The sequence below is a fragment of the Episyrphus balteatus genome, chromosome 2, assembly GCF_945859705.1.
Source record: "Episyrphus balteatus chromosome 2, idEpiBalt1.1, whole genome shotgun sequence".
NCBI lineage: Eukaryota > Metazoa > Arthropoda > Insecta > Diptera > Syrphidae > Episyrphus > Episyrphus balteatus.
In genome coordinates, this window is record NC_079135.1 from 109,259,794 (window position 1) to 109,278,407 (window position 18,614).

Sequence of the window (18,614 nt, forward strand, 5' to 3'; positions counted from 1 at the left end):
TTCTATCGGCTTGTGTGGGGAAAGCAAAACCCATGTTGATTAATGGCAAAGCTTAAAATATCTGTTACCAAACATTTGCAGAGGTCAATGACCTTTTTGTTGGAATCCTTATTTTTTTTATTTGGTATTTCTTTATTTTTTCATTCCTTGGAGGAAACCCATAAATTGATTGAAAATATGTGAGCCGGCAAGAGAACAGAATCGAAATGATAAAAAAGGTTCACATGATAACAGATTTTTTCGTTTCCCTGAATATTAATATCTAATCTTTTCTTCTAATCATTGAAAATACATTTTTTTATGGGAAATTAAAATATTTTGCATGAAAAATAAATTTATTGCATATAAAAAATTTTCTGCATTGAAAATAAATTCAATGCAAAATATGTGTATTAAAAATTTTTTTTAATATTCGTCGAATTTTTTACAATTACATTCGGTTCAATATTATAGTTGAAATTGTCAAAATTGTAACAGATTTGACAGATATTAAAAATATTTTGAGCACACATTTTACATTAATTTTTTTTTCAATGCAGAATATTTTTTCTTTTCAATAAAATTTTTTTTAATGCAATATAATTTTTATTTGCAATTAAAATTTTATTTTCAATGCAAATATTTTTCAGATGCAATACATTTTTTTTTTAATGCAATTTTTTTTTTAATTCAAATATTTTTCAGTTGCAACACAGAATTTTTTTTAATGCAATTCTTTCTCAGTTGCAAAAATATTTTTTAATGCAATTTTTTCTCAGTTGCAATAAATATTTTTTTTAAATTTCAAATGCAATGTTTTTCAATTGATATTTTTACAACTCTGGTTTAAAGTGCTATGGTTGTCGGTTCGTCTTCATTTTGGTCTCTTTGGATTTGTCACTAAAAGATTCTTTAAATTCATATATCGTAGATATATTAAAAAAAAAAGTAAGTGTGCAATTTACACGTGGTAGAAGTAAAACCTTCAAAAATTTTGATTGATGATGCCTTAAAAATAAAAATTAATCAAGTACTAAGGAAACTGAGCCCAATCTTATCCAGATGGATTGCACGATTTCAACATTTTCATAGCTTAATATTTCATGTAATAAATCAAACTTTATTTATATTCTTACTCGTACATTGAATATAATAAAAGTAATAATTTTTTAAATCCATAACTATTTTTTTCTTACATCACCTCAAAGTCCATTTTCTTAGGTGTATGATAACCTAACCTGTATGATAACCAATTGATATTTGGCGACCCCAAATACGTCCCACATATTTCTTTTTTGGGGCCTCTGATGTATCATTTGTTGGTCGCTAATACTATTCAATTAATATTTTTTGGGGCCCCAAGATAACATCTATAATTTTCTTTCAAAACACCGATTTATTTTTTTGGGGCCCCTAAGGTAATATTTTTTTAGATGAAATATTATGTGGCTGGCTACCATTATGCATTACACTGAAGAAAATAATTTGTCTCTCTTGTGTCCGAAGTGATTCATGTCAAGTTGCCTTCTCTGCATTGACCGCCCCGCTTGCCCCAATGCAATGGTGTGTACACCCCTGTAACCTACAATTTTATATCATCGAAAAGACTATCATTTCAGCTTTCATTATTCACCTCAATCATATCTGTATCTGTACGACACCTACAAAAAAAGGTAGAGTTTTTTAAAGCCAAATATTTCAAACATTATAACTTTTTTGTTTTAATAGATAGATAAATGAAATTTATTCATCTATCTATTAAAACAAAAAAGTTATAATCAATTAAGTTACTGTCGCTTTTTCGTTTCATCGTGTTTCAAATCACTATGATACTTAAGAAGTTTTCACTTCAAAACGCCACATAATTGTTTTTAAATCATGGAGCTTAGAACAAAATGACTGAGTAAACAGAAACGCAAACGGTAAAAATATACTTCAATTAGTAAAAATATAATGGGGTACGAAATGCTGGCAACTCTTGTCCTGGGGCATTTGAGAAAGTGGAATTCAGTCATGAAACAGACCCTAAGGCCCTTTTTTCACATACATAGAAAGCGACCGAAAAAAAAAATCGAACTCCAACTTAGTACCTTTGGGGGCTCCCACAATTCCGGGGCCCTATTACATTGATACAGCTGATACAGAGTTAGTTACGCCCCTGGTACTTATTCAGTGATTTTATATCTTCGCATTTATGTATGTATAAACATGACCTACTTTTCTATGCAATCGGCATAAAAGAGTAAAACAAAATTGGCACAAAAGTGTAAAAGAAAAATCACTCAAAAACACGACAAGATACGAGCATGAATGGATTTTAAATAAAAAAAGGACGATTTGTTTTTTTTTTTATGTTTATTTTTCTTTCCCTTTTTCAAATAGTAAACATTAAAAAGAGTTTTCCTTATATTTGTCTCCAAAATGCATCATCTTATACTACCTTCGAAATTTTCTCGATTGTTTATTTTATATTTTATATGTAGAAAATGTAAATTTTTCTTGTTTGGGATGGATCATTGAAAGATGTGCTTTTTGAGTGTAACAGTTTGACGTCTGGCATGTTGTGAACATCCTATTATATATTTTATATGGGTTTTTGTATCTTTAAGATACAAAAAAAAGGTCGGAAATATAACATTGAACTTGTTAGAACCCTTCAGCAGATATCTCCCAATGTCAATCTTGTCCTCAATATGTGTTTTTCTTAGCGGAAAAGAATAACAATTTCCATTGATAAAAATCCCGAGTCGAACATTTGGCACTATTTAAAACCTAAATATTACCTAAACATTCTTTGTTTAGATTCAATAGGTCATAAGTATCACTAGATTTCTAAAGGAAATAGCTTCTACTTAAGACCTCAAATAGTCGGTTATCGGAAAAAATCCCATTTTGGGTAGTTAATTAGGATCAAAAAAATGTCAATTAAAGCCTGTTTAAAACCTAAATATTCTACGAAAACGCATTAAGTCCTATTTATTCTACTTATATTTCCAAAAATTCTATAGGCCCTTTTCTTCTCTATAGGCTTACTTAATATTTTTTAAATAGTTTTCATTAAAAAAAATGCGACTCTATTGCCTGCCTTAAATGCCTTGCAGCTAGAATTCATCCGCGTCGGTGATCCCAGACATAGTAAGAACAATTCACAAGTCAGTTTTCAGGCGTAATCAATAAAAAAAAGTATAAGTTTCAATACTGTGTCACTGTATTGTATCCCCATAAAACACTGAATATTTAAAAAATATTAGCAAAAAGATTAATGTATTTTAAATTAATTTACCAACAAGTCCAGTCATGTTAGAATTACCGATAGCATATCCTTTAGTAAATTCAATTACAAAAATTGCAATTGCTCGAAAAAATTGTATTGGAAGTAAACTTTCCAAAGGAGATATAAATATCACAAAAAAAAAAACAAGCTTGCAAATTATGAAAAAATCATTCATACCAAATTTCAAGTAAATCCGTCCACCCGTTTAAGCTGCATTTTCATGTACAGATGGACAGAGGTACTGCCTCAAACAGAAATATTTTTAGAGTACCCAAACAAGAATTGGATTAAAAATGTTAAAAGCAGGAGAAATATTTGTGTTTTAGGCAGTATTCATCAAACAGAGCTAATATAGAGTACTCTGATTTTTTTCACAAAAAAAAAAATCAACCGATACCGACCCGAAATCGCAATAATCTACTTCGAATGGCTTTTAATGTGTGCATCAGACAATGAGCAAGTTTGTTGCATGTCTGAACTTGAGTAGATTTGGTTAAGTTTTCCGAAGAAAAATAAAAAAAACACAATTACAAAATTACGAAAAAATCCCGTTTAGGCTGCATGTACAGATTCACCGACGACGCACCGATAGAGGAACGCATCGACACGCACAGACGCACAGACCGACGGATGTCATGATAAAAAGCACTTTTTTTGGATTTCTCCATCATCGTATTGTATGTTTTGATTAAAATGTCGAATTTTTTTAACACGAAACCAATACTTGTCCTGTATAGAGAAATTAAAAAGAACACACGATACGAATAATTTTGAACACTAAATTTACTTTTTGAAAGAATAACAAGTGATTTTAATATTGCCGACATGATACTATTGTAAGCACCAACTCGCCATTTTACACCTATCATTTTCATTTATAAAAAAAAAAAAATAACGCACGAGTTTTTTGTTTATCGAAAATTTTTTTCTTGTACGTTGATTATATTTACAGAATTGAACAAGTTAAATAAAATTTGCTACTAACACTGAGACTGAAATTGGTCAACACGCCGGCACCGACCCGCACTTGCCAAATGACCTACTTCGAATGCCCTTTTCAAAGTGACAAGTTCACGAGACAACGACCAAGGTGGTTTCCTGTCTGAACTTGTACTTTAAGGACTTAACTAGTAATTGGAGTTTTGATAGTCTCAACCTAGGTAAAAGAGTATATATTTAGGGGTTAATATTCTAGACACCTGAAGAACATTTAGCACTTACAAAGTGTTTGAGTGCTAATAGTATCTACCAAGCTTAAAGAGATTTACAAGTGCATAGTAAGGTCTAAAAATTCTGAACACAAATAGATTATTTAGGATTAAACAAGTGTTTTCAGTTTTAAAAGTCGTTAATTATCAGTCGTGAAGGTTTCTCAGGAGTTACTGAGTTTACTAAGTGTACAAAGTTCATATTTAGGTCTGTTTTAAAACGAAAAGTACTAAAATAGATTATATTAAGTACTTTGAGTACTAAATTCGTACATAAAGTTCGACTCGGGATAACACATTTGAAATATCCAATCAAATTTTCTACAGAAAGCGAATGGAATTTTAAATTTTTTGTTTTCTTAAATTTTGAAAAAGAAGTTATACCATTCGATAGAATTAGATTTTATAGGAAGGTACATGCAACCAGTTTGGAGTCCTTAATTTTTGTGCCAATTGATTTTTATTTGAAATTATTTATTTCTTCTACGAACAGAAATAATATAAATTATAATGGAATTCTTAGCCCACGCCACAAAGTATGCATAAGGATGGATCTTTTGTTTGTCTCTTCAACAATGTGGCGGGTTTTCTTTGGTAATTTTGAAGCTGACATAATTCACAATCATAATTGGAAAAGTTTCAATCAAAAATTGTAACCGATGATGTAATTAATAACAATAATGCTCGTGGCATAACTGATTGTTTGTTTTTAATTAAAGATTTGCCACACTCAATTATAGAGAAATTGTAATTGAAATCTTGGTAACAACAAAAGGGTCTAAGATACTATTTCATATTGGAAGAGAAAGAGTCTTTTCTGACGAAGATGGAGGTATTTGAAGTTATACAACTTTACAGGCATTTTTAATTTTTTTTTCAACTCTACAGGAAAAGGATGTAAAATTTATTTAAATGACAAAATGCATCAATGCATGTACCTAAATAGGTTCGCAAAAAAAAGTTTGAGAAAAAAAAGGACATTCTATGTCCTGCAACTAGCAACTGGCAACAGGATGCCGGATGTCCTCTATTCCAACAATACCAGACTGATTTTCAAGGATGCAAAATGCATGTTCTCGTATCTCTGTCACCCAATTCAGGAAGTTGAGTGTACGTGCTCTTCAAAATTGAATAGGCATTTCTGGAGTCAAATAAACCAAGTAAAATCGTTGACGTTGATGGAATTTAAATGAAAGTACCTACTCACATTTGGTCATTGATAAAAAAAAGTTTTTTTCTTTTTTTTTTTGTCATCACTCACTCAATGTAAGTCCTAAATAATCATGCATTCAAAGTGAACAGGAAGTTAAGTTTGATTTTCTTTTTTTTTTTTTTTAAATCGAATATTTTCAATAGCATCACGTTACGTTGTAAAAATTGGTGGGAAAAAATACTTTTAATGGGAGATGGTTTTAGTCAACGATAATTATATTGGTTATTGTTTTGAAATAGATGATAAAGGTGAATTATAGATTACAGGAACGGTGACCATATTTCTAGCAGCAGAACCCGGGACAGATAAAAACTCGATGGATTGAACACTGAGGGAAAAAACAACTTAAAACCAACGAAAACCACGTTGATTCAACTATTTTTCGGAATGATTTTGCGTTGAAGACGAAAATTTTAAAATCAAAGTAGAACATCGTTAGTTTAAAGTGGTTTACCGTTATAAAACATCTTAAAATCAAAGTTGTTTCAACTTAAAAAAAAGCATCAGTTTATTAAAAAAAAAGAAAAAATGGTCAGCCGCTGGGGATCGAACCTACAACTCTTTGGTTACCAGGCGAATGCTTTACCAACGTGCTATCTCACTGTTGAAAATTAGAGTGATAAAATGCAACAAAAGCTGAATTCCGACAAAAATAAAAAAAAAGTCTTACGTTGTTTCAATTTTATTTTGAAGAAGTTTCATGTTAATTTTTTCAACATTAAATCAACATTTTACATTTTACGTTGCGTTGTCGTTTACGTTTTTAATACACTTTAATTTAAAAATACTGAATATTCTTGTAAGAAAAAACAAGTATTTAATTTCGATTCTTACCAAGACAAAGTTATAAGTTATAACTTATTTATAACATAGTTGAAAGCTTTTGATTACATTTTAATACCTTTTTTATTCAAAAGTACAAAAATATTTGAAATTAATAAAGAAAATTGTTAAAAGCTGTGTAATAAAATCGCAATATTAAAAAATATTGTTTTTTTTTTGTACTGAAAAAGATTATTTTTAAAAACTACAACAGAATTTTTAACCGTGTAACTAATTACTTTTTATAGTTGTTGTACAAAAAGCTAAAAAGCCACAAATTTGGTAAATTTGGTTCAAATTGCAATGTGAGTTAAATAGCATGTAGTTTATTGTTTAGAAATCAAGAAAACATAATTCAATATAAAAAAAAACGTAAAAATATTTGTTGATGGTTGCTTTCTCATGGTATGGACCAAAACGGGAAAAACGAAACCGTGAAGATTAAAATAGTATTTAAAATTTGTTGAGTTGATGATAACACTGGTCCGCAAAAAACAAAAAAAAAGTCAGGAGTAAGAACTTTGTTTTATGATTTTAATAGAGTGCGCTGAAACTGTTTAGATATTTATTTTGTCACGTCTAGTTTTGAGCTATGATCATCACTATTTTCGCTATAAGGTCTCACAAATTAATTGTCACTGAAGTTCTTTTAATGTTTAATCAAAAATGCTTTTGCTTTCTTAAAATCCAAATCAGAAGTCAAAAACTGGAATTTAGTTTAAAAAAAACATTCATTACCTACTCGGTTGTTAAGTACTAAGATTTTGAGATAATCATTAATTTCTTTTTCCAAAATCTTTAGGCCCGTAAAATATGGCGTTTCGAGATTACAAAAAAAAAAAAAATTAACGAGGAAGTAATTCGACGTCATAAGTACCTAAGTACTTACCAAAATAACGTGTTTTGACCTGTTTATATTCAAGCATTTCAAAAACGAGACGTGCCAGTGAAATTTTGACTTCGGATTCGGACTCAGTACAAGAAAATCTTTTAGAACAGTATGGTTTTCTTCGTGCTCTATTTTCGTTGCCGACAGGTGTTTTTTGTAGGCTACACACTTTAAAACTGTAAAAAAAATTCAGAAAAGACAGTGATAAAACGTTTTCTGCTTCAAGAATTAGCAGGTTTTCTTAGTTGCTTCTAAATAAAACGAAATAGACAAAAGTTAAGATTTATCTCTATAGCTATTTAATTTATTTTCTTATTCTATTCGTTTTGTTTACATAAAATATGTTTGATTAAAAGCAGAAATCATTTTTTGACGTTGTTGTCTTCCTTCTTTCATCATCAGATTTAATAGTCCGAACATTTTTCCTTTCAAAATTTTTTAAAATTTTTGTCCAGCATTTCTAATCTTAAAGTGTTCTATCATGCATTTGAAACATTTCACTAGAAGAGCAGAATTTTTCCATAAAGTAAGGCAACCTCAAAACCTAATTCTAAAATTATGTAACGTAACAGTTTACCTGGAAACAAATTGCAAAGATCACCATCTTTTCATTAAAAAAATGGTATTACTACTAAAGAATCTGACTTTCAAAATATAAAATATATGTCGTTATGGTCCATAATGTAAATCTCCAACCAAACAATCTTCAAAAATAAATTTCAAAAGACCAACAGTAAATCAAAAATCAATAATCAACAGTGTTTTCTTTTTTTAATTATCAATATTTATTAAAAACGAACAAAAATTAGCATACATAACTTCAACTTCCTTACTAAAAAATAATACTTCCTTGATTATAAATAAAATCTTAAACCTCTTCAGAGCTATCACGACTTTCCTCCATCGACAACACATATCGCTTCAATTTTAATTTTTCCTTCTGATAAAAATCAAATTTCTCCAATTTTTTTCTTTTTAATTCCTGCATAGTCTTATTATGTTCCGCCTGTTGTTCAAAACCTCTTTTCAAAACATTTACTAATTCTTTTTGACCTTCTTGAAGTTGTTCAATTGCTTGACATGTTCGTTTTAAACATTCACCAATTTCATTATTTTGCACAACAATTTGATCAAATTTTCGTATTTTTTCTTGACGAAATATTTCTTTCTCAGTCATTTCCGTTTCAGTCATTTCCATATTGTTAGAAATACGACGTTTTTTCGATGATTTTATTGTATCAAATGAACAATAACTTTCTGTTTCAACTTTTGTTATTAATTCTTCAGCACTTGTACTGTTAAAAAACATTTCTGAGTTAAGATTTTCAGTACTGTTATTGACATCAAAATCAATGTACTCAATGTCAGTTGAAGGATTTTCGGGTGATGAAGATTTTGATAAACTTATAGTTCGTGGTGCAGAAATGTTAAGTGATGAATTATTACTTGTTTGGGTATCGTCAATCCAATTATCAAATTTTGACATACCAATTATACGAATAACAATCTGTTCGAGGGATGAAATTGGCATTTCTTTATTTGGCTCACCAAGAGTTCTACCAGTTTCTTGTCTGTCTCTGTTGTGCTTTAGTTTCTTTTTCAAATTCACTTTATAATCTGACCATACCTAAAAATAAACATAAAATCAGTCTTTCTTTATACAATTCACAGTAATTTTTTTTTTTTTGTGTTACCTTTTTCCATCCTGTGACATCTCGACATGGAGGTCCTAGATTATTGAGTTCCTTGACAGTATCAGCCCACAAACCATCTGCATCCAATGTCTGTTTAGTGGATCTAGTAAATCCTCTTGCTAATTCTGGGTATTTTATCATGAAACTAACAAGAACTCTAAACTGAGGGTTATTGGTATGTTTTCCCCTAATTCAATGAACAAGAACAAAAAGTAAGTAACTTTGTTTCACTTTTTACAACAATTAACTTACATTTTTAACTTTCCAAAAACGAATTCACCAAAAACAAAAACCGAACGAATTGAATACGCCCAAAGAAAATATAGATTCCTTGCGAAAAACTGAATTCGTAAACGAAAGTTAAACTAATATTCGTCCTGCCTGTGCAGTTATTTTCAATCGATTGTGAACAAGCACGTGCAGTATGTTTACATTATTACATTGTGCTGAGAGTCTGCGGGAGAAAAAAAGAAAAAAAACTCCCTTCAAGAAATAAAAAAGAGAGAAAACAACAGGAGGTTGGAACAACTTGCAAATGGAACAAAACAGCATCATTAGTGAACAGTGATAGTGTACGGAGAGAAAAATTCCTACATGTTGGGATTTTTATTTCGAGAATTTCGAGATTTCTGTATTCGACGAACTTTCTGTCAAAAAGTAAACATTTTTTTTATCCAGCAACAGCAAAGGTTAAAAGAGGGTTATTTTTTTTACCGCTTTCTATGAATGTTCATCGATTCCATCATAACCTCTTAACTTCTTATCGAAATTTGAAAAATGAGGTATTAATGGAAGCGTCTTATTTGTCCGCTGGTCAAAAGTAATACAACGTCACACTAAATTGAATATGGCGCCCTCTAGAGGCAAACCGCATAAGTAACAAAATTCGAGAAAGCTTTAATCTCTGATTTTGGAATTCATTACAAGACTTATGATTAAGGAATTTTTTAGAGTTATACAAGGCCAAGAAGAACTTTACTTTTTTGGCAATTTTATAAGCCTCTAAACTTATTAAAGTGCAGATTTGAAGTTCCTAGCTTTAGTCATATGGGTTCGTAAAGTCTCTAAAGAATTTCGTTGGTACCTTTGTCTCTTTTTCCATAATGAAGGATTTTTTGTTTGTGTTGCAGGGAATTTTTTTAAAAACTAGTATGCCATCACTATTTGTGAATCGAAATTCGCAAAACATAAACGAAACGAAAATGTAGGTATATAAAATTGTTTCAATATTGCCTAGCCAACCATCTATAATTTCCTTATAAAACCGCTTCCGCAGGTAATGGAAACGGAGTTAAGAAATTATAGGATCAACCCTTGTAGGCTTGCAGTCATGTGCGATATAAATCCTTTATTTCCACTTAAAGAAAAAAAAGTATGGATGGATGGAACAACAAAGCGTTTTTTCGCAAGAATTTCATAAGAGGGGTGAATAATAATTAAATATAGCTACCTATTTGCAAATCCGATAGTTTTTCAGAACATACCTACGAGTATACATTATTTTCATACGAAATGAAAACGAAACGAAATTCAAGTCCCTTTTTTGTCGTTAAACAAAAGGATTTCGTATTCAAAGGAAATTTTCACTGAACAGGGTTGATTTTTCGTAGTATTTGTTTATTGAAAAAGAATGTATGGTATTTATTCATTTACTATAAATGTATATGAATTATTGAATTATTATGTAAGGCAAAGGAACACAACTGGTGGAACAACTTATGCATTAGTTGATTTGAACTATCCTTAAAGAAAAAAAAAAAAAAACACCAAACCACATTGCACAAGGCTAACCAATTTTATTTCCACTCACTTGGCAATCACATTAAGTAATTTCTTATTTGTAATGACAGCGATTTATAAAATTGATGTCCTGCCTGAGAGAATGTGATATGGTTTTTCCTTGTTGTACTGAATAGTTGGTCATGAAAATCAACAGGAAAATGGACAATTTATTCGTTCGTTGAACTCAAGCCAGCCAGACATGAAATCTTTAGGATATTTCCGCTTGACATTTCCATTTGTCAGATGGAATTTAATTTATAAATCACATCAGTAGTAGGTAGAATATAATAACAAGGATCTTAATGTCACGGTCAGAGTGTACATCCATCAGACTATTATATGCGGTAAGGTTTCTTTAAGTTTGAGATAAAATATGGCTTTGCTAAAACAGCAAATTGTAATTTTTAACTGCAGGTAACAGGTAGGCCAATCGAAAAATATATGAACAGAAAAAAGGTGGTAACAAATACTAATTACGTTATGTGTGTATTCATTTATTTCATTGTTGTTCTTTTCCTTTATTTTACCTTTTGTTTTTATTTTTTATGTTAATTATAACTTATAAGTGAGTATGAGAAGTTAATGGAACATTGAAAATAAGAAATTTTTATAAATTTGTATATAAAATCTATTAAATAAATTAAAAGATCAATAAGCTTTGTCTTAAAAAAAATCTTCATAAATTAATGTTGGCTGTAAAAATTTAATGCAATTTAATTTAATTTAAAAATTTTTAACATTGAAAAGACTTTTCATAATTTTTCCTTATTTTGATATCAAGATGTTTATGGGAGTATTTTCTTTGAAATTATTTAAGCCATTTACGAAATCAAGAAAGCGGTTTTTTTAATAACTTCTAAAAAAATATTTTTTCTAAATGATTTTGAAATTGTATAATCTTTAATTATTAAACTTTTAATATGCCCTTAAAAGTTTTCAAATTTACCTGGATTCTTTACTCTTTACTAAAGCGTAGTCTAGAGGCGATAATTTTCACATAAAACCAGCACAACGAAATCATACCTAAATGAAAATTTTGCTTTTCGTTGCGCACTACGCAGCTTAACCAATTCTTACCTGCGTTAGAATATTTGGAGAGTTTTCAATCATTTGTTACTCACATTTAACAGTCCAGGTAATTTTTCTTGATCCAAAAGAGGTTTTTGACTTTTGAGACTTAGAAAAGTTTTTGTTTAATTTCCAACCACTATTTTTCTTCTTTGTTGTATACAAAGTTTTTAAAATTTTGAATCAAAAAATCAGATAATATGCAAATACGGGACAATCACGGGACAAAAAACATTTTGGTAATCGCAATATTTACAAAACAAGTATTTTATAGCCTGTTTTCACTAGAGCCAGAATATAGGCTATTGATTATGTCGAAAAAAACAGGGTAATAAGGAACTAAGACGTTCACGGGTTTTTATTGCAGGAATTGTTCAATGGGTTATAAAAGAACATAAAACCGCGGAGTGCTATTAAATGAGAGGGTGGAAACTGAAGATAGGGGTGTAAAAGCCCCCTTTTTGGTTTTTCCAATATATCTCATAAACCGAGCAAAATTTTAATATATTGCTCTCAAAACTTTTTGTAGAGAATTGAATTTCCTATTAGAATAATGTTTTTTAAAAATTGAAAAAAAAAATTTCCATACCAAAATAGTCGAAACAATCACAAAAAAAATATCAAAAAAATCGATTTTTTGAGTTTTTTTGCTTTTTTACTTGTACATTTTTTTTGGGTTGAGATAGACATAAACATTGCTCCAAAGAAAAACAGAAGATTAAATTTCCTTCAAATTGCTGTACTCACAAAATTTTTTCATTGAAAATTAACCGAAGTATAGCCATTTTAATCTATCTTTTTTCGCATTTTTAGTTTTACTCAAGTAAAAGAGAAACATTTGAGGGGAAAGTACGATAACTTAAGCACCAAAAACTGATAATGAGGTTTTGTAGAGGGGTTAAATACAATCATTGTTTACTATGGGAGGGGGGGTCTATGTCCCCCCGTTTTGGCGGGAGGGGCAATTTTCTAAAAAAAAATACTTAAAATAAAAAAAAATATTAAAAAACAACGGCAACACTTACAGTTTTGATTGATACTTTTTTCAAAAGCTAGAGTTATAAACTTAATATTAATTTTAAAATGAAGTTATTTTAATCAATTGTTTTTGAAATAAACCAGTGATTCCGATAAAGAAAGTATTTTGTCTATTTTTCAATTTTCTCAAAAAGTAGAAAGCATAGGAACATTATGATTTTCATGATTTGATAAGAAATCAATTAAGGCAGTTTACTTTGTCGATCAATTTCGTATTGAATTCCACAATATTTGTGAAAATTGTACTCAATGTGCTTTTTAAACTTTTTTTTCATAAGTTTTGACTTTGAAATCAAGTATTTTAAAAAACAATTGATTAAAATAACTTCATTTTAAAACTAATATTAAGTTTATAATTCTAGCTTTTGAAAAAAGTATCAATCAAAACTTTAAGTGTTGCCGTTGTTTTTTAATAATTTTTTTTTTATTTTAAGTATTTTTTTAGAAAATTGCCCCTCCCGCCAAAACGGGGGGACATAGACCCCCCCTCCCATAGTAAACAATGATTGTATTTAACCCCTCTACAAAACCTCATTATCAGTTTTTGGTGCTTAAGTTATCGTACTTTCCCCTCAAATGTTTCTCTTTTACTTGAGTAAAACTAAAAATGCGAAAAAAGATAGATTAAAATGGCTATACTTCGGTTAATTTTCAATGAAAAAATTTTGTGAGTACAGCAATTTGAAGGAAATTTAATCTTCTGTTTTTCTTTGGAGCAATGTTTATGTCTATCTCAACCCAAAAAAAATGTACAAGTAAAAAAGCAAAAAAACTCAAAAAATCGATTTTTTTGATATTTTTTTTGTGATTGTTTCGACTATTTTGGTATGGAAATTTTTTTTTTCAATTTTTAAAAAACATTATTTTAATAGGAAATTCAATTCTCTACAAAAAGTTTTGAGAGCAATATATTAAAATTTTGCTCGGTTTATGAGATATATTGGAAAAACCAAAAAGGGGGCTTTTACACCCCTATCTTCAGTTTCCACCCTCTCATTTAATAGCACTCCGCGGTTTTATCTTCTCTTGTAACCCATTGAACGATTCCTGCAATAAAAACCCGTGAACGTCTTAGTTCCTTTCTAAATGACATAATCAATAGCCTAAATAAGATAATTTCTCAAATTATAAAAATATTAATTTGAACTGACATAATTTGCGAAATTATCTTATTTGAGCTGTATTGAAAACAGACTATTATGTAGATTATTTCTGTTTAGGAGTTTTTTTTTTTTTTCTGAAAAAGAACTTTTGGGCGAATTGTTAATTTTCCCACCTCAAAGGAGAATGGGCAATTTTGTATGGAACTTGGACGTTCCGCGGCCAAGAACGATTTTGTTATTTTTTGATGTAGTTAAGTCTTACACACATTGTGCAGAAGTTTTATCCTTCTAACGTTCTTCACAAACCGATAAAATGCATTTTTGCATTTAAAAGTTAATGCAAATTGTCTCAATGTTTAAAATTGAACGTGTATTTTAAGTGCAAGATATGATAATCTGTCATTTTCCCTGAGCCTGAAGACCTTTATCTTGGATATCCAACCAATAGAACCCAAAATATTGGCTTTTTAAAACATCAATTTCGAGTCTATTTTAAGACTTTTTTTTTCAATTTTTTGTTTATTTTTTCCTTTTGAAAACTCAAAAACAAAATCTTGAAGCGGTTGGCTTAAAAAGCTTATATTTTGAGTTCCATTGGTCGGATATTCAAGATTGAGGTTTTAAATCATAGAAAAAATGACATAAAATCATATTTCATAATTTAATTAAAATAGTAATTCAATTTGCCCTTCGCATATTGCTCGATGCATTAACAACACTAATATTTCCATATCTTTCATTCCAAATGCAATACAACGAAACGGCCATAGTAAACATTTTTCCTACGTTATAGTTCTTTCATTTGATACCAATTTCATTACTGGCCGCCAAACGTCCAATATGCCCATTCTCCTTTGATTCTTCCATGGGAAATTTTCTTTCTTTCTTTAAAAATAGTCAAAATATAGACAAAAAGTGTCAACGAAAAATTAATATAATCTTTTAATTATTATTTTTGAATACAGTTACATCAAAATAAATTATAACCCAAGACGAAAGAGGAAGGGCAAAAGTACCCCTTTCTTTAATTTTTGCAAGACAATGGGTGTTATGCATAAAAACGTAGTACTTACTTAAAGTAAAAGATGAATGTAAATACTATAAATTCTAGTAAAAGGTAAAATTCATAGTATATACTTAATTTCGTATGCATAAAAAAAAGTACCTGCTAGCAGGCAAATACTTTTAGTACATACTGAATTCATCCAAGTAAATACTAGAATTCACCCAAAAATGATAGTAAATACTTTTTTCTTAGATTATTTGTATTCGTTTGGTGTTTACAAATAAATTGTTTTGGAAGTTTTACGGTTTAATCCATTATAAATTTACTGTTTCTAAATTTTAGTTTGTGAACATCTGTGCGTGCTATTTTGTGAGTCAAAAGTAAATCAGCAGCAGAGATGAGTAGCAATACAAAAGGTTTGTCAATAAGCCAAATGCACTTAGCTTTTGTGCGAATTTTAAAAGCGCATAATGTACTTATGAGTAAGTCACAGCAACCCTCTATTAAAAAAGCTAAGGCGGATACTATAAAAATATTTATTAATGAATACAAATCTGAAACTGGGACGACACTAAACGAAGAACCACAAGAACCAAAGTAATTTTTCTGAAGGTTTTTTGAGTGAACTCAAATCTGAAGTCAGAAAAAATTAATTTGCCTCCGTTTTTGAAGTATTACCGTTATAAAATTACCAAAAACGTAATTTTGGCCGCTTTTAATGCTATATTTTTATGTGAGGTAGTTTATTACAAACAAATTTCTCCTATGAGAACTTATTTTTTTCTTCCAAAAACTGTTTAAATCTATGATATCTTTTTTATTGCCCGAGATATCTTAAGTTTATTAGCAAAAAAAAAAAACTTAACTTTATTTAAAGTTTAAGTCCCTGATCGACAAGATTTTGCCACAATAACCAAAATATACTTTTCTGAAGGTTTTTGGGGTGCTGAGGTTGAATCCGAAATCAGGAAAATTCTATTAGCATCCGTTTTTGAAAATTGAAGTGTCTACTTCCGTCATAAAAAAAAAACATTTTATAACGGTAATATTTCAAGAAAGGAGAAAATAAATTTGGTTGACCAGTGCTGTCTTGTAGCCAAAGACTTATTTAATCTTAAGATATCGCGGGTAATCAAAGAGATATCGGAAATATTTAACGAGTTTTTGAAAGAAGGAAGTTCTTCTTCTTTGTTTGTAATGAATTACCTCTTGTGGCAAAAACCTTGTTGACCAGTATTTTTATTTTACTAGAAATTACTTATCAATAAAGTGTTCACTTAACCAATCCACATTTTCCCTTTCAAAACGATTATGTGGTTTAAAATTTGATTCAAAACCCGTTCAAAATTTGATCTTTAAAGACTTTTTGGGAATTTAATATGTACGTACAAATTCTGCCATTTGGAAAAAAAAATTAACAACCCTATTTTAATAAATATCAAGAACCGATTGCCTCAAAATGTGACTTAATATTGCTATTCATTATTTCCACGGCTTCATATACGGTGTTAAAATAAAAAAAGTATATGCTATGAGATTTACAAGTTGGTATTTTGTAACCTTGAAAAAATCTAGTAATTCCTAAAGAAAAAAAGTACTTACTAGTTGTTATGCATACGGAATAAAGTATTTACTGAAAAAGTTCATCCAAAAAAGTAGTTACTATACCTGATAGTAAATACTTAATTTTCAGCATTTACTTGATTTTTATGCATATCAAAAAAAGTATATACTTGAAAATTCTCTAGTAAAAGCATTTACTATTTTTTATGCATATCACCCAATGATTTCAAAATCATGATGCATTCTAAGGTTCTGTTATTTTGAGCAAATCAACTGTAATGTTTTCAATTATCTCACTTTCGTAAAGTGAAATAACACCAACATGGCCTTATTTCTTAACAAAGGTCCAGGTCGGTTTTATATCCTTTTCGGATGTTGAAATAAGGTCAATTTTACCAAGTTGCAGGTTCGATCCCCCGTGGTTACCAGTTTTTTTTTATTAATATGTTTCCACATAAAAATAAGATAATTTTCCACTTAAAATAAGTGGATATCTTTTTAATTTGCACATTTAAAAAATTAAGAAGATTTGTCCGCTTCATTTGAAACGGAGGCCATCTTGGCAAAAAAAAAAACAGAAATCCGCTTAACTTAATGTGGAATCCGCTTGCTTTTAGGTGGTATAAGCTCCTGGCGCTGTAACAAGTTCACGCAATTGCACATATCTCTCCTCTATTAGTATCTAGAATTATTGTAACTTCATTTAAAATAATATTCAATAAGTTTTCATCTCAAAAACATGTTTGCGTCCCAATTTCCGTGACAATTTTTTTAGTCACGAATTTCCTTAGAACTATAAAATCTACCCCAGTTTTGCTTCAAAAATAAATTAACCAATAAAATATCCTTAAATTGGATTTCTTTTGAAATATTTGAGTAAGTATATACAAAACATCTAAACCGGGAGTACCTACTCTCAAATAAAAAAAAAAATCTTCCAGGATTTTTGGCAATCTTTTCCCCATGAATATAAAAACCAAAATGAAAGACAGGCTACATGACTTTCACTCTATTTTTGTTTTGTTTATATATTTCCAGACAATTTATTGCAATAAGAAGAAAAAATAAAATGAAAAACATTTTACCACTACGTCAGCTATATTTAGGTTTGATTCGTGCTACACGATGTATACAACAATAGTTGTTGTCTCCAGAAAAAAAAATAAAGAAACTAGGTCAGTCGGTTGATCCTGAAATCAACTTCAAGAACGAATCAATAAACGTGTATAAAAAGGAAAAGGAGGCAGACTTTGATGGTACATTGACAGATTTCAGGCGAAATTGGGTAGATATTTGACAAGTTTTATGTTGATCAAATATTTTTTTTTCTGTGCTCCCCGCAAAAAAAAAAATTGCTTCATCAACGAACATTGTTGTTCAAAAAACAGATTTTTACGAAAGCCTTTTTTTCTCAGTAGCTGATTAAAAGACAACCCCCATGTTGGTAGTGAGAAAGTAAGTTTTTTTTTTAAATGATTAATCGAAGATGTTAATCTAAAAAAATGCTAAGTTTCAAGATGTCCGAGAAGGATTGATAAATTTTTTTCTTAGGAATTTTAATGAAGATGTCATTAATCAAAGCAAAACAAACAAAACAATACTGCTGGAATTTGATGCGACTCGAATCTGCGTCTCGAATCTACGACTTGAATCTGTGGCTCAAATCAGCGACTCAAGTCTGCGAATCAAGTCGGCGACTCAAGTCGGCGACTCAAGTCGGTGACTGAAGTCTGGGACTCAAGTCTGCTACTCAAGTCGGCGAATCAAGTCTCCGCAGACTTGAAAAAAGTCATTGACAAAAGTCGTCGACAAAAGTCGTCGACAAAAGTCGTCGACAAAAGTCGTCGACAAAAGACAACGACTAAAGTCGTGGACTAAAGTCTTTTACTAAAGTCGACGACAAAAGTTGTTGACAAAAGTCGCTGACAAAAGTCGTTGACAAAAGTCGTTGACAAGAGTCGTTGACAAAAGTCGT

The 18,614-nt window shown here is 29.9% G+C and overlaps 1 protein-coding gene across 1 annotated transcript; it reads right to left on the minus strand.

Annotated features, from left to right (window-relative positions):
- Nucleotides 1–8,212: 8,212 nt before the first annotated feature.
- On the minus strand, nt 8,213–9,528 carry LOC129911447 (uncharacterized). The gene is made up of 3 exons (XM_055989258.1): nt 9,332–9,528; nt 9,080–9,266; nt 8,213–9,012 (listed from the first exon to the last, which is right to left on the minus strand). Coding segments are annotated over exons 1-3 (948 nt in total). The 5' UTR covers nt 9,334–9,528; the 3' UTR covers nt 8,213–8,253.
- Between the last annotated feature and the right edge of the window lie 9,086 nt (nt 9,529–18,614).